General features: G+C 57.0%; 1 protein-coding gene across 3 annotated transcripts in view; it reads left to right on the forward strand.

Annotated features, from left to right (window-relative positions):
- CTIF (cap binding complex dependent translation initiation factor) overlaps window positions 1-13,032 on the forward strand; it is a 253,727-nt gene that overhangs the window by 63,659 nt on the left and 177,036 nt on the right. For all 3 annotated transcript variants that reach the window (XM_045849928.1, XM_045849927.1, XM_045849930.1), the window contains exons 2-3: window positions 77-283; window positions 11,839-11,910. In XM_045849928.1, the coding sequence (XP_045705884.1) occupies window positions 104-283; window positions 11,839-11,910 (252 nt within the window). In that variant the 5' untranslated portion in view covers window positions 77-103. The remainder of the gene's footprint in view (window positions 1-76; window positions 284-11,838; window positions 11,911-13,032) is intronic.

Genomic DNA, 13,032 nt, shown 5'->3' on the forward strand with positions numbered 1-13,032 from the left:
CGTGCTTCCCACGAATGAGGGCGTTGTCTCCGCCTCCAGCTTTGCCTCATGGGGCCTTGTCCTTTCTCTCCCGCAGCCCTGACCCAGGCCCTGGGCGGGAGGGATGGAGAACTCCTCCGCTGCGTCTGCCTCCTCCGAGGCCGGGAGCAGCCGCTCCCAAGAGATCGAGGAGCTGGAGCGCTTCATTGACAGCTACGTGCTCGAGTACCAGGTGCAGGGGCTGCTGGCGGACAAGACGGAGGGTGACGGCGAGAGCGAGAAGACGCAGTCCCACATCTCCCAGGTGAGGGCTGCCCCGGGCAGCCAGGGTGGGCGGCAGGGGCCCGGGCAGGGGCAGGGCCTGGGCAAACTCAAAAGGGGGGTGAGGGGACCCTATATCCAGACAGCGTCTGGTTGCCCTGCCCTAGATTGCTGGTGTGGATGGTCCCACCCACAGGGCATGGGATCCACGCAAGAAACCCCTCTCTGACCCTCTGGCCCTGCTCTGTTCTGTCCTGCCCCGCTGGGCAGACATGCAGTTCCTAGAGCACAGATTTACTGAGCACCTACCACGTGCTGCACCCCATTCCTCACCCTCCCTGTGCCCTAGGAGAGATCTGGAGACTGCAGCTTATCCAAAATGCACACGATGAGAAAGCTGTGGCTTGTGAGCCTGTCCTCTGATTCCAAACACAGGCACTTAGTTGTCGGTGCCACCGACGCGAGTCCCTCGGGCCGTCCCTCTGTGTGTCACACCTAGTGAGGCACAGGAGGCTCTGACCAGGCTCTTGGGCCGGTCTCACCCCGTCCTGGGTCAGTCCACGGCAGCCCTGGTCTTGCAGGGAAAGTGGACTCAGACGAGAGACTGTGGGCCGAGACTGGAGTCTCGAGTTCTCCCGAGTAGAGTCTGAGCCATTGATGGCGGCAGCCCCCTTGCATGTGCGTCTGCTGAGTGCCGTAAATCTTCAGTAGATGTCTGCTCGAGAGCTGCTCCGGATTTGCTTCTAGCTGCCTGCATGACCCTTCTAGCTGCCTGCATGACCTTGGGCAAATCCCTCAGCTCCTGTGAGGCTCGGTTTCCTTATCTGGCCTGTGGGGACAGCCTGCTGCCTCAGGAATGTTGGAAGGTCAGAGGGGGCGAGCCTGCTGCCTCAGGAATGTTGGGAGGTCAGAGGGGACGAGCCTGATGCCTCAGGAATGTTGGGAGGTCAGAGAAGCAGGGCGTTGTCTGCACAGGGAGACCAGGGAAGGTCTCTTCTGTTCAGGGTGGGTGCAGGTGTCCACCTCTTATACCTGTTGTCCCACCTTAAGCCTAGACCTCCCGTGGCGAGGAGAGGAGAGCCACTGGGTGCCCCGCTTTGGAGAAAGCTGGATGCAGCTGGCTGGGCAGGCAAAAGATTCAGAACGTCCAGCTTCTTAGAGAGCCAGGCGAACACGTGGGTTTCCGGGAACTCGGAACATGTGTCAGCCTGGGAAACTCGGAAGCCCAGTGGCCCCACGCCTTACCTCCACCAGGGGGATAAAAGGAGAAAATCGTCCTGGAGAGGGAGTGGAAATGTGCGTGGTGTTTCCCTTAGTGCCCCTGAAGCTCCGGAGTCACAGTTAGTGTACTTCGTCCGGGGTCCACTCTGCAGTGTGTTTTGAGCACCTGCCCCGTGGCCGGCACTGCCCTCGGGCTGGGTATCTGGGCAAAACAGACCAACGTCTGTCCTCGTGGGAGGTCTGTTTAGTGGCAGGTGACAATGGCTGTGGAGAAAAGTAAGCCAGAAAATGGAATGGGGAGCGATGAGGGGCAGGAAGGGTTTGCAAATTTAAACAGCAAGCCCACGAAGATGTCCCTGAGGAGGTGGAGGGGCAGCTGGGCAGGCATCGAGGGGAGGGGCGTTGCAGACGGAGCGAACGGCAGGTGCAAAGGCCCGAGCTGGGAGGGCGCCCCAGGTGCAGCAGGGAGGCCCGTGTGGCCAGAGCAGAGAGGAGGAGCGGGAGCTGGAGCAGATGAATCGGGGAGAAAGCATGTGCCGAGCCTTAACCCCGGGGGTCTGCCAACACTTAGAAAGCAGAGGTGGGATGAGGAACCAGCAGGAGACCAGGAGGCATAGGCAGAAAGGCAGGGGGGATCCCAGGCAACAGTGGAGTCTTGGAAGCCCCAGAGAGGGTGTGCTTCAAGGAAGTGGGGGGCACATTGACCATGTTTGTGCCGCTGCGGGGCGTGGAAGAGCAGGACTGAGGATAACCTAATGGAGCCATCGGGGCTACTCATGACCCTAGAGAGATAAAGGTCGAGTGGTGGGGGTGAAGGTCAAGGAGACAGATTGGAGATGAAGAGGGTGATATAGATCCTCTCTGTATTACGGGGTTTTGTTGTACGGGGAAGAGACACATTGGGGGAAGTGAGGTCAGAACAGGAGTGTTTACAACATGCTGTGCATTGAAGGGAGGAGTCCAGGGCAGAGGGAGTGGTTGCTGGAGCCGCAGCCTTGAGTAGGAGAGGGGACTTGGCCTTGGCTGGGCCGCCACAGCTCACCCGCAACCACAGGAGGGAGTTGCCAGGCTTGCGGCCCCGCCTTTAGACTGACACCTGCTGGTGCAGCAGAGCTGGGGCTTCTCCGGCCACTTGCAGCCACCACGGTGCAGGTGCAGTTATGAGGGGAGTTTAACCAGGACGGGAGTTTCTCTGGGCGAGGACAGTGGAGGCTAGAAGGAAGAGGTAGATGAAGGAGTGGCGAGTGATGTTCCCTGGCTCTGAGCCAGGCTGGAAGGGCAGTGAGGCCCTGGGGTGGGCGGTGGACACTGAAGGGTGGCGGGTCAGTGAACTGGAGGCCCTCGAATTGTCAGCGTTCTGGTACAAAAGGAGCAAGCCAGAACAAGAGGTGTGTCCAGGAGAGGGAGGTTTGAAACCCGGGGAGGAGGCAGTGCAGTAACCGGGGATGGAAGGGCTGGGTGTGAGCGTGGGAGTGCGGGGGAAGAGGGGAGGTTGGGAGAGGGGTCCTGGGACTGAGAGGCAGAGCACAGGAACCAGCTCACGTCCAGTGAGCTGCGACGTCACTGAGAAAGGAAGCGCCCTCTGCTGGAGAGGGCAGCAGTGATCCAGAGACCCGTCTTCAAGTGGCGGGGGAAGTAACGTTCTCTCTCAGTTTAAACTACCTTGATGATCGTATAGTTAGCAATATCATGACCTGGAGTGGAAACAGGAGGGCCGTCAGACTAGTTTTAAAAGTTTCCGAGGGAATGAACCTCTCCGGGTTGTCTAGGGCAGGAAGGGGAGGAACCAGCCCCTGCCGCCTCCCATAAGCGTCCAGGAGCTGACTCCCCCGGAGCAGGCCCCACGGACAGGGGGCGGGTGGCTGATGTGTGCTGCCCGCCGGTGGCCTCCAGCCCGGCGTCTTTCAAAGGTTCTTCCAGGTGAAATGGGCTCTCACAGGAGGAGGGTCTGAGGGAGCCAGGCAGCTTCACCCCAGAGGAATGCTTTGTGAATTTGTTTCCAGAGCAGCCACTGGGGGGCTCATTCTGGAAGGAGAGGCCTGCCCAGCGCCTTTGACCCCAAGTCCTCAGCAGGGCGAGCAGGCGGAGAAGTGCCCTCCGTCTGGGCCCTGCCCTGCCAGCCCCTGCTCCTGGGGCGGGGCGTGCCTGACTATGCTCCGACATCCAGATGCTGGTTGTGAGGCCGAGTAGGGACACCATGGCCACTGGCAACGTCTGGACGCACTCCTACAACCTCCCGAGTTTTCTGAAGTTCCCCGGAAGAATGCAAACACGGGGCAGGTCTGCCCACGTGCTACTTGCCAAGGAGCGACATTTCGATCCTGGTCCCACCGCCCCCTCCCTGTCCCACAGACACCCGCAGACACAGCTGGGTTCAGACTCCGGAGGAGGGCACAGCCGGGGACCACTCGAAGCAAGGACCAGGGTTAGGAGTGTCTACAGAGCCCACTTCTGCTGGCACGGCCTTATGGGAAATCTTTCTGCTAAAGCTCTTCTGATTGTTTTTTTACTTAATCTGATGACTATTTCAAATGGAAGCCAAAAACAAAGAGTGAAAATAACCAAGGGAGAGTCCCCGTCTGCCTGTCTGCGGTCTTTCAACGTTTCTGGAAGAGGAAGATTGTTAGGAATCTTGGAAACCTTGGGAAAGCTTGAGGGAGTGGGCGAGAATGTTCTTCAGTTGGTGAGGTCATCGTTTTAGGGCCCTAGAAAGGACCGCTGACACTCAGGAGGAAAGTACCTTAAGGTGCTTGGACGGTCGTGTTCTCCCTGCCCCTCCCTCAGAGCTGACCAGAAAGATGGGTGGACAGAAGGGAGGGAGGGATGGGAGACAGGAAAGAAAGTGGGGGGAAGAGGGGACTGGAGGGGAGGGGAGGGGAGGGGAGGGGAGGGGAGGGGAGGGGAGGGGAGGGGAGAAGTGAGTTTTCATTTCTCCAGGTGAATGAATAACCAAGAGAACGTCTGCCCTGACTTCCCAGCACTCTCAGGGCACCGTATTTTAAATCACTCCCCCGGCCCCCCCAGACGAGTTCCTAGAGTGCCTGCCCGCCCTCCTGTGGATGTCAGGTCCCCAAAGGCGTGTCCTGGAAGCGGTCCTCACTCTGTGCGTGCGAGGAGGGGGCTTGTAGCCCCACCAGCAGGAGGAAAGACTGAGACACAGAAATGGGAACTGGCCAAACCGCACTTCTCAGGGCTGGCCTGGGCCCCGGTGTTTCCCCAGCCCTACCCCACCTGCTTCAGGTTCCCTGCTGGCTGCTGCAGGCTGTTGGGCGGTGAGTGCGGTTTCTCCCCGTGGAATGAGAATTTGGACTCCAGGTCTCACTGAGCTTTTGTGGAAGAGATTCGGACGCTGTAAGTGGGGAAAGCGTGGCCCTTTGGATGTTAGCAGACGGTCTTAGGGGTCATCGCCGGGCTCTCGATCAGTGTCCACAGCTCTGGCCACATGTCGGGATTGCTCGGGAAGTCGGACAGGCCCCGCCTCAGCATTCAGCTGAGGGGGAGGGGCTGGGGCACTGCATGCTCATCGGCCACCACGTGACTCGGATACCCGCTAAGGTGACCACCACCGCCACAGGCGGGGGGGGGGGCACATCTCCCTCCACTCTCTTGAGCGGATAGAACGCAGGGGCATTGGAAAGAACAGGTAGACCTGACGAAGGCGTATTTCCCAATCACTGCTTGTTAACAGGTCACGTAAGGAGCCAGTGCGAGTCCTTTTGGACAGGACGGATGACAGACGCAGACCGAGCCGGGAGGTTGGGGGGTGAGGGGCCTGAATGCTGGGCTGTCTCAGAAGGCTGACTGAGGAAAGGACTTCCAAGCAAACATCTGGGGGAAGACTCGAGAGTAAGGCCACTAGGGAAGGGGTTCCAGGAAATGTCAAGGGCACAGGTCACGTCCCTCTTTCAGGAGCACGTTGGGGCCAGTCTGCTGGGAGCAAAGTGGGCGAGGGGGAAGGTCGCAGGAGAGCTGGGCCCGCAGGGCCTCGCTGGGCCTGGTGAGGACTCCGGGATGGGGAGACACTGTGAGACGGGAAGAGGCTGGGGGGTTCTGAGCAGAGGAGGGACAGGAGTGACCGCTTACAGACCAGGAAGCCATCCAGCTGGTGCAGGCGAGAGGTGGCGGTGGCTTAGAGCAGCCCGGTCCCTGCTGAGGCACTAAGGAGCGGTCAGCTTCTCGTTGCACTTTGAAGGTGCACGTGACATGATGTCCTAAGGAACAGCCCTGAGGATTTCAGCATGAGCATGGAGAAGTGCAGATGTTCCCAAAACGAGTTCTGGGAGACGCTGGAAGAGCGGCACTGGAGAGCAAAGGGCAGGAGTTCAGTCTGGGGCGTGAGAGGGACGTGTGTCCGATTCGTCTGGGGTGTGACTCCCCTTCATCCCTGAACACTTCAGGGTGTGTCCCCTCAGAACAGGGACGACATTCTCTTACACGATCGCAGTACAAAAAAGAGACGTTGGTACGATACTATTATTGACAAAAAGGAATTCTAGGTGTCTCAAAAAATTAAACGCGGAATCACCATATGACCCAGCAGTTCTACTTCTGGGTTTGTCCCCAGAGGAACTGAAAGCAGAGGCCTGCACAGAGACGCGCTCGCGCGGCCGTGCTCACGGCAGTGACTCACGACGGCCGGGCAGCGGACACCGCCCGAGTGTCTGCCGGTGAGCGGAGGGATACACAGAATTCCGCTTACGCGGAGTGAGGTAAACCAGACACAGAAGGACAAGTGCTGTGTGATCACTCTTCTTTGGGGCACTGGGATAGTCAAGTTCATGGAGAACAAGAGCAGAACGGCGGTTACCAGGGGCAGGGGGCGGGAATGGGGAGTTGCTGTTTGCTGGGACACAGAGTTTCAGTTTGGGAAGTTGAGTGAGCTCTGGAGACGGCTGGTGGGGGTGGTTGCACAGCAGCACGGATGTGCTCAATGCCATGGAATTGTGCGTTTAAAAACCATTAAAATTCTAAATTTTACGTTATATACATTTTACCACACCCAGAATGAAATAAAATCTGGTTCAGTGTCTATCCAAAACTGCAAATTGCTTTTAGTATGTGACATTATTGTTGGCTTTTTGAATGAATACCTGGTTTTGCCTCTTTTTTGGCTGTATGACCCTGGGTCCGTTACTTAACCATGCTGTGCCTCAAATTCCATATTTGCGAACTGGGGATAAGAAGCATGCCTAGGTATCTGAGGAATGTATGTCAATATATGTAACAGGCTTAGAACAGTGCGTAGATTTAAATGAAATCTTTGCATCTTCTGGCAACTAATCCTTTGTTGTACATTGTTATACAAGTTGCGAGCAGCCTCTCACTTGTCTTTAAATTTGTTCATGACTTCCTTTGTGCCACAGAAGGTTTAGACTCTGATGTGGTTTCCAACGTGCATCTTGGATTTTACTCAGTTTGGGCGTGTGCGAATGGGTAGCGTGAGGCAGACACGGGGGGCGTGTTGTCCTCACCTGCTCGCGGGTCGTCTCACTCCCGTGTGCTGGGCTCTCCTTCCCCCGGATCGGAAGCCCTCCCCTCGTCACAGACTAAGCCCCCGTCTGTACATCTGTGTGCTTACGGAGGCAGCTTCCGCGGGGGTCTCTTTGTCTGGTCCCGCGTCGAGTCAGCATGCTGGGTCGGCTCTGGCCACTGACGCACCCTGAGGTCTTTGGGGACCTGGAGGCTGTGGAATGTGCCGCGTCTGTCGTCAGCACTTCCGCCTCCCCCGCTCCGGGCCTTCGTCCCCTCCCCCGTGCGCAGCGACACCCCCGCTCCCCCACCAGGTCCGCTCCTCAAACACTGTCCATCCTAGAGGCACATGCCTGACAACGGGTTCTAGTTCTTTTCCTGTGTGTGAAGTATTTAAAGGTCCCGCCGAGAGCAGAGAGCACTGGGATGAACATCTCCTTTGAGCACAGAAGAAACCTCTGTGCTCCCGTTACGCAGTCTCAACCCTGTGCCATCTTTGTTTCAGCTCTTTAAATAAAGCGATGAATTGTAACAGCCATGGTGGAGGCCCAGCACCATGTGAATTTGATGTTCGTCGTTCCCATATATAAAAATAAAAATGCCCCACTTTCCTGCCTACTCCTGTTCCGTGACCTTTGTCAGGGGAACCTCACCTCCCCACCCCGCCCCCCAGGACCTGCTCCTCGCTGCCAACCTGTTTACCTTGAAGGAGAAATGCTCTGTGTGAAGGAATCAGGCATGGGAGTGGGGCTGAGGGGAGTGTTCCTGGGTGGAGGGAGTGACTTCTCTGCACCCTGGAATCATCTCATACAGCTAAGGACTCGTTCGGGGGGGTCTGCATCTGGAGATTTTTCTAGGTGTTGGCTCAGGGTCAGGAGGTGGTAGCTACAACCTCAGAGGAAGGAGACAGCTCTGAGAGCCGAGCCCCAGCAGAGGCGGGGCAAGCTTTGCAACAGGGGAGGCAGAGCTCCAGGGGTTTGGCCTGGGAAGAAACACTCCTCCGTGGAGGCGACCCAGGCAGCTGCAGAGGAGACGGACGATGTCCCTAGGGCTGCTGCTTGGCTGGTGGGTTGGAGGGGGAGGTCACATAGGCGCGGTGGGTACAGTCTGCTGGGGTAAGTAAGGGTGACTCACACTGGATCCCTCCCTGGGAGTTCCCCGGGGGTCAGGAAAGCTGCACACAGTGGGACGGCACTCCCTCCTCCAACAACCTGGTCTGGGCCGAGCCTGCACCCAGCCCTGGCTGGGTCTCTGGGGTGGGTTTCTGCAGACTCAAGCGTCTTGCTTGCTTTCCTTGGTGCCCATCAGCCCCTCGCTCACTGCTGGTCTGTGCCAGGCTCTCGGGTCCTCATTTCCATCTCTGCCTGCCCTACCCGTGGAACCCCGAATGGTGGATTCTGACCTCCTGACCCGCTTCCCGCAAGCCAGTTCAGCCTGCCGAACAGGGTAGCCCTTCTCTTCCAACCCTGCCTACCCAGGAAGAGTCTCTGACGCCTTAGCCGGAAAGTCACGCTTGCCCTGATCCGCCCCAGGCTTGCTCTTCTCCAGGAATCCCGGCTTGCCCATCGTCCTGGCCTGCAAAGGGAGGGCTTGCAGGTCCCACACTGAATGCACTCAGGAGACAGCTTCTGGTTGGTGGATGGGAGGTTAAGGGTGATTTGACAAAGCAGAGCGATCTCATGGGAGCTTGGGACTGCTCTTAGAAAGCCAACCAGAGGGGTGAGGTTGGCTTGTGGCTGAGTATGAAGCTTTGGCCCCCTCCTTGCATGTTTGTTGGGGGGAGCCATCCTGGCCCCCCAGCCCCACCCCGCCAGGGGCCACGCTGACCTCAGGAGGAGGTGCACCCACGCTCGAGTCCCTGCTCTGTGGGGTGTCACGTCAGCGCAGTGTGGCTGGGGTTGGAGTGGTTGGGACGCCGGCAGGAAGGAAGCCTTTCTCTGCAGGGCTGTCGCAGGACGGGATGGCAAGTGCATGACCCAGTCCTCCGTGGCCAGTAGTCGCCGTGGGCCCTGCCTGTCCCCAGCCCTGTCAGCAGGCCCCAGGCAGGAAGGGAGACACCGCTCAAGTATATTCAGCAGAGGGATTGCTTTCCAGCAGTTTAAACATTGATAGATAGATAGATAGATGAAAGAAAGAAAGAGAGAGAGAGAGAGAGAAAGAGAGAGAAGGAAGGAAGGAAAGAAAGAAAGAAAGAAAGAAAGAAAGAAAGAAAGAAAGAAAGAAAGAAAGAAAGAAAGAAAGAAAGAAAGAAAGGAAGAAAGAAAGAAAAAGAGAGAGAGAAAGAAAGAATCATATGCAGGTTGGGGCAAAAGTAGGTTGACAGTTGTGAGTACATGAAACACAGAGTTGATTCTTGTGTTGTTATTTACTAATTATTGTATTACTTTCCCTATGAACAACTGCTCATCTACTTTCTCCTCACCTGTGTGTATATAACATGTACATGTATATAAACATACACACATATATATGTTACTTTTTATGTTGAAATTATTTCAGACTTTGTAGCAAAGGTGCAAAAATAGCACAGGGGGTCCCCACGACCCTGTCGTCATCCAGCTCCCCCAGCGCGAGCTTCTTCCGCGACCTCAGCACAAGGACCAGAACCAAGAAGTTAACGCCGGTGCGATGGGACTTCCTTCGGGACTTTACCAGCTGTTCTACTAATGTCTTTGTTTTATTCCGAGACCCAAATCTGCATGTGATTTGCATGTCCCCTTATTCTCCTCCAGTCTGTGAAAACTTTCTTGGTCTTTTCTTGTCTTCCACAACCTTGACACTTTTGAAGAGCACGGGTCACCTATTGTGTAAAAAGTTATTCAATTTGCGTTGCCTGATGTTTTCGCCTTGAGGAGACTGAGATTGTGTGTTTTGGGCGAGACACCCCAGAAGCAGTGTACCCTTCTCAGAGCTTCATTTGGGGGAGTCCCTAATTTGATGTATTTTATTACGGGCCATGTTCTCCTCGGTGACTCAGACCAGGTGGAGTCTAATGGATTTCTCGTCTTTCCTTCCCCTCCCCCATAATTAATAAGTACAGTATCCTGGGGAGATGCTTTGAGACTGCAAATGCCCAGACAGCGGGAGTTTAGTCCAGGGAGTTGGTTACAGATGATGGAAAAGCTGAGAAGCTGAATAACCTAGAGAAGTCATTCCCACCTCTAGCCCCGAGGCACAAGGCGGGCAGTGGTGCTGCCAGAGCCAAGGTTCAGGGTCACGCACAGAAGGCTGCCTGGTGAGGGCTGGAGCCATGAAGGGGACCCGGTCACTGCTGGTAATGCCACCTGATGTGGGGGAGGGGAGGGCAGGGGAAGCGCCCTGGCTTCTCCCTTCTTCCTGTCTCCCAGCAGCAGAGCCTAGATGACACAGGAGCCTAGGAGGCAAGGCTGGCTGGGATCAGCCCCCCGCTGTGCAGAGCAGGGACTGGCAAGAGTGGATGTTGGGGCCGCCTTTGCCCTTTCCCTCAAGCTGTGCTGCCCAGTAGGGTAGCCACTAGCAGAAGCTGGACATGTGGCTGGTCCGAATTGGTGTGCACTCTACGTGGATTTCAAAAACTTAATATGGAAAGAAGAGTATAAAATATCTCAGTAACACATTTGATGTTAATTACCTATTTTAAGTATTTTAAGATAAACAAAGTATGTTGAATTTAATTTGGCCTTTTTAAACTGTGACTGCTAGGTCATTTAAAATGACACCTGGGGCTCCTGTTGGTGGCTGTCATTGTACATCCGTTGGATGGCACTGCTCTGGAGCACCCTTGTACTGGCCCGTGTCACCAGCATTGTCATAAAATGTCTTTCCTGTCAGAGGTCACGGCCTTGGCCCAGAGCAGGAGGGCGTGTCCAGCCAAGGCTTTACAAAACTGGGCCTTGAGCCATCCACATTCCCTGTTTTGCCCAGGTGTGTCAGGCAGAGAGTGATTGGGCTTTCCTGCGTTTCCCGTGTCACACAGGGTGGAGATCAAGGTCAGTGTTCAGCAATCCCAGCCTGTGAGGCTGGCTAACATTTAACACGACAACAAACACCCCACCATAGCGCTGGACAGCACCACATGCAGGGGGGGTCCAGGTCACTGCTACTCCGTATCCCTCCAGAGTGTTTATGGTTGACGAGGGTCCTCATCTCAGCCCTGCAGAGTCGCCCAGCCCAGCTGTCCCCACGTTATGGATGGCACAGGGAGCCTGGGAGGTTGCATGGATATCAGTGGCTCTGAAACTTGTGGGGCATCACTTGGGAGCTTGTCAGAATGCTGATGCTCAGGTCTTGGCCTCATGGAGTCTGGGTCAGTGGGGGCAGAGTGGTCCAGGGACCCCAGTGTGGCAGGTTTTGGAGACTGTCATGCAGGTAGTTATCAGGCCACACTTTGGGGCCCATCAGGCCTCTGTGCTCTCAGGGGTGAGCGGTGGCTCTGGGCTCTGATGGCCAGTCTGGGCTCTTCCCCAGTGCCAGGCGGTCTTGCCAGTCCGCAGATGCATCGTCTTTTGGAGCTGAGCATACAGGAAGATCTGCCCGCACATGCTTCCCTGCCAGCTGTGGCCTTGACACTGTAGAGGGCGAGAGGCCTGGTCAGGTGGTCAAACACGGTGCCCACTGTTCAAAACTCACAATGGCTCTGTGCCATGGCCAGTTGCCTTTGGAGTGTAGCTGGATCTCCACCACGTCCGTGGCCTAGGTGAAGGGGAATGAGTTTGCCTTTCCTGAGCGGACACCAGAGGGCCGCCTCCGTGTGGAATTTGGAGATGCCAGCTTGGACCTGCTGGTGGGGAAGGATTTGCTGCTGAAGTGGCCGAGCTGGACGTTAGACTGTCCTGCTGCAGGCGGACAGGGCCACACCGTGGGGTCCCGGGCTGAGTGAGGGGGAGCCTGCGTGTCCTGCCATCACTGACCGCCCCTTTCTCCCCACAGTGGACAGCGGACTGCAGCGAGCAGCTGGACGGCAATTGCTCCTTCTCCCGAGGGCGCGTGCCCCCGCAGCAGGTAGGGAAGCAGCTCTGTGTGCCACGGGGGGTGTCCTATCACATGTGGGGGTGCCTGGGTTTCTGGGCTGGCCCAGGGTGGTCATCTGGAGACCCTCCAGGTTCCCTGTTCATTCACCCCCCCGTTGTCACTGTTCTTTCTGGTGCCTCCTCCCTGCCCGCGGGAGACCGTGGGGTCAGAGGCCGAAAAGCGTGGCTCTCCTGAGAAGCAGTGATGTGGAGAGAGCAAGGACTGGGAGGGTGCAGTCTCTCCTCTGGAAAGTTCTCCCTGAGCACCCAGCCCACAGTGAGGCACTCCTCCCCAAGAACGCAGATTCGTAAGGTTTCTTTTCAGTGGGACCATTATTTGTAATAACCGACATCTGCTAACAAGCGAATGCCCACGGGGAGCAGAGTGGGATGTCGTTCACCGTAAAGTGAATGAGCTGGAGATTCGCACGCCAACGTTGATGGTGGGTCCCACAGACAACGGGGCTGCCAGGGCTTCGGTGCTAGTGGTGCTCTTCGGAGATTCCGCCGTAGGTGTGCAGAGGACCTGGGGGGAGGTGTCAGGGACCTGTCCAGCTCCCTCGGCCAGCCAGCTGCCCTTGGACCAGGGGGCACCTGCGTGAGTCACGTGGCCAGGAGGGAAGGAGGCAGCGGGTCTTCCAGAGTCATCCCTGGTGACCCCCAAGCTGAAAAAGCCATGTGTCTGCCCCCCCACACAGCCTCATACTGCGCCTCTCGGGAGAAATGACAGAGCCTTACGGGGCTCCTTCGACAACTTACCCCTGACCTCAGCGAGCTGACCGGGGCCAGAGGGAAGGCGGCTTGGCCTGAGTCTCAGTGTGGCCGCACCCCCAGTGCCGTGTGAAGCTGCTCAGAGTGCGCACAGCTCAGCGGGCCTCCGAGTCCTGGGTGTTTGCAGGAGGGATTCCTGCCGACTCCTCCGCCAGGCAGTGTTGCAGAGGCTGGGTGCCAAGCTCCGGAGCAGTGGTCCCCAACCTTTTGGGCACCAGGAACCAGTTTCATGGAAGATAATTTTCCCATAGATTGAGGGTGGAAAGGACCTGCACCAGTCCTCAACCCGGGGGTTGGGGACCCCTGCTCTGGAGGACCTGACGCATGGTCCCTGCCTTCGGGA

Source organism: Phyllostomus hastatus, unplaced genomic scaffold (genome assembly GCF_019186645.2).
Source record: "Phyllostomus hastatus isolate PE091 unplaced genomic scaffold, TTU_PhHast_1.1 phas_contig_80, whole genome shotgun sequence".
In the NCBI taxonomy this organism is placed as follows: Eukaryota; Metazoa; Chordata; class Mammalia; order Chiroptera; family Phyllostomidae; genus Phyllostomus; species Phyllostomus hastatus.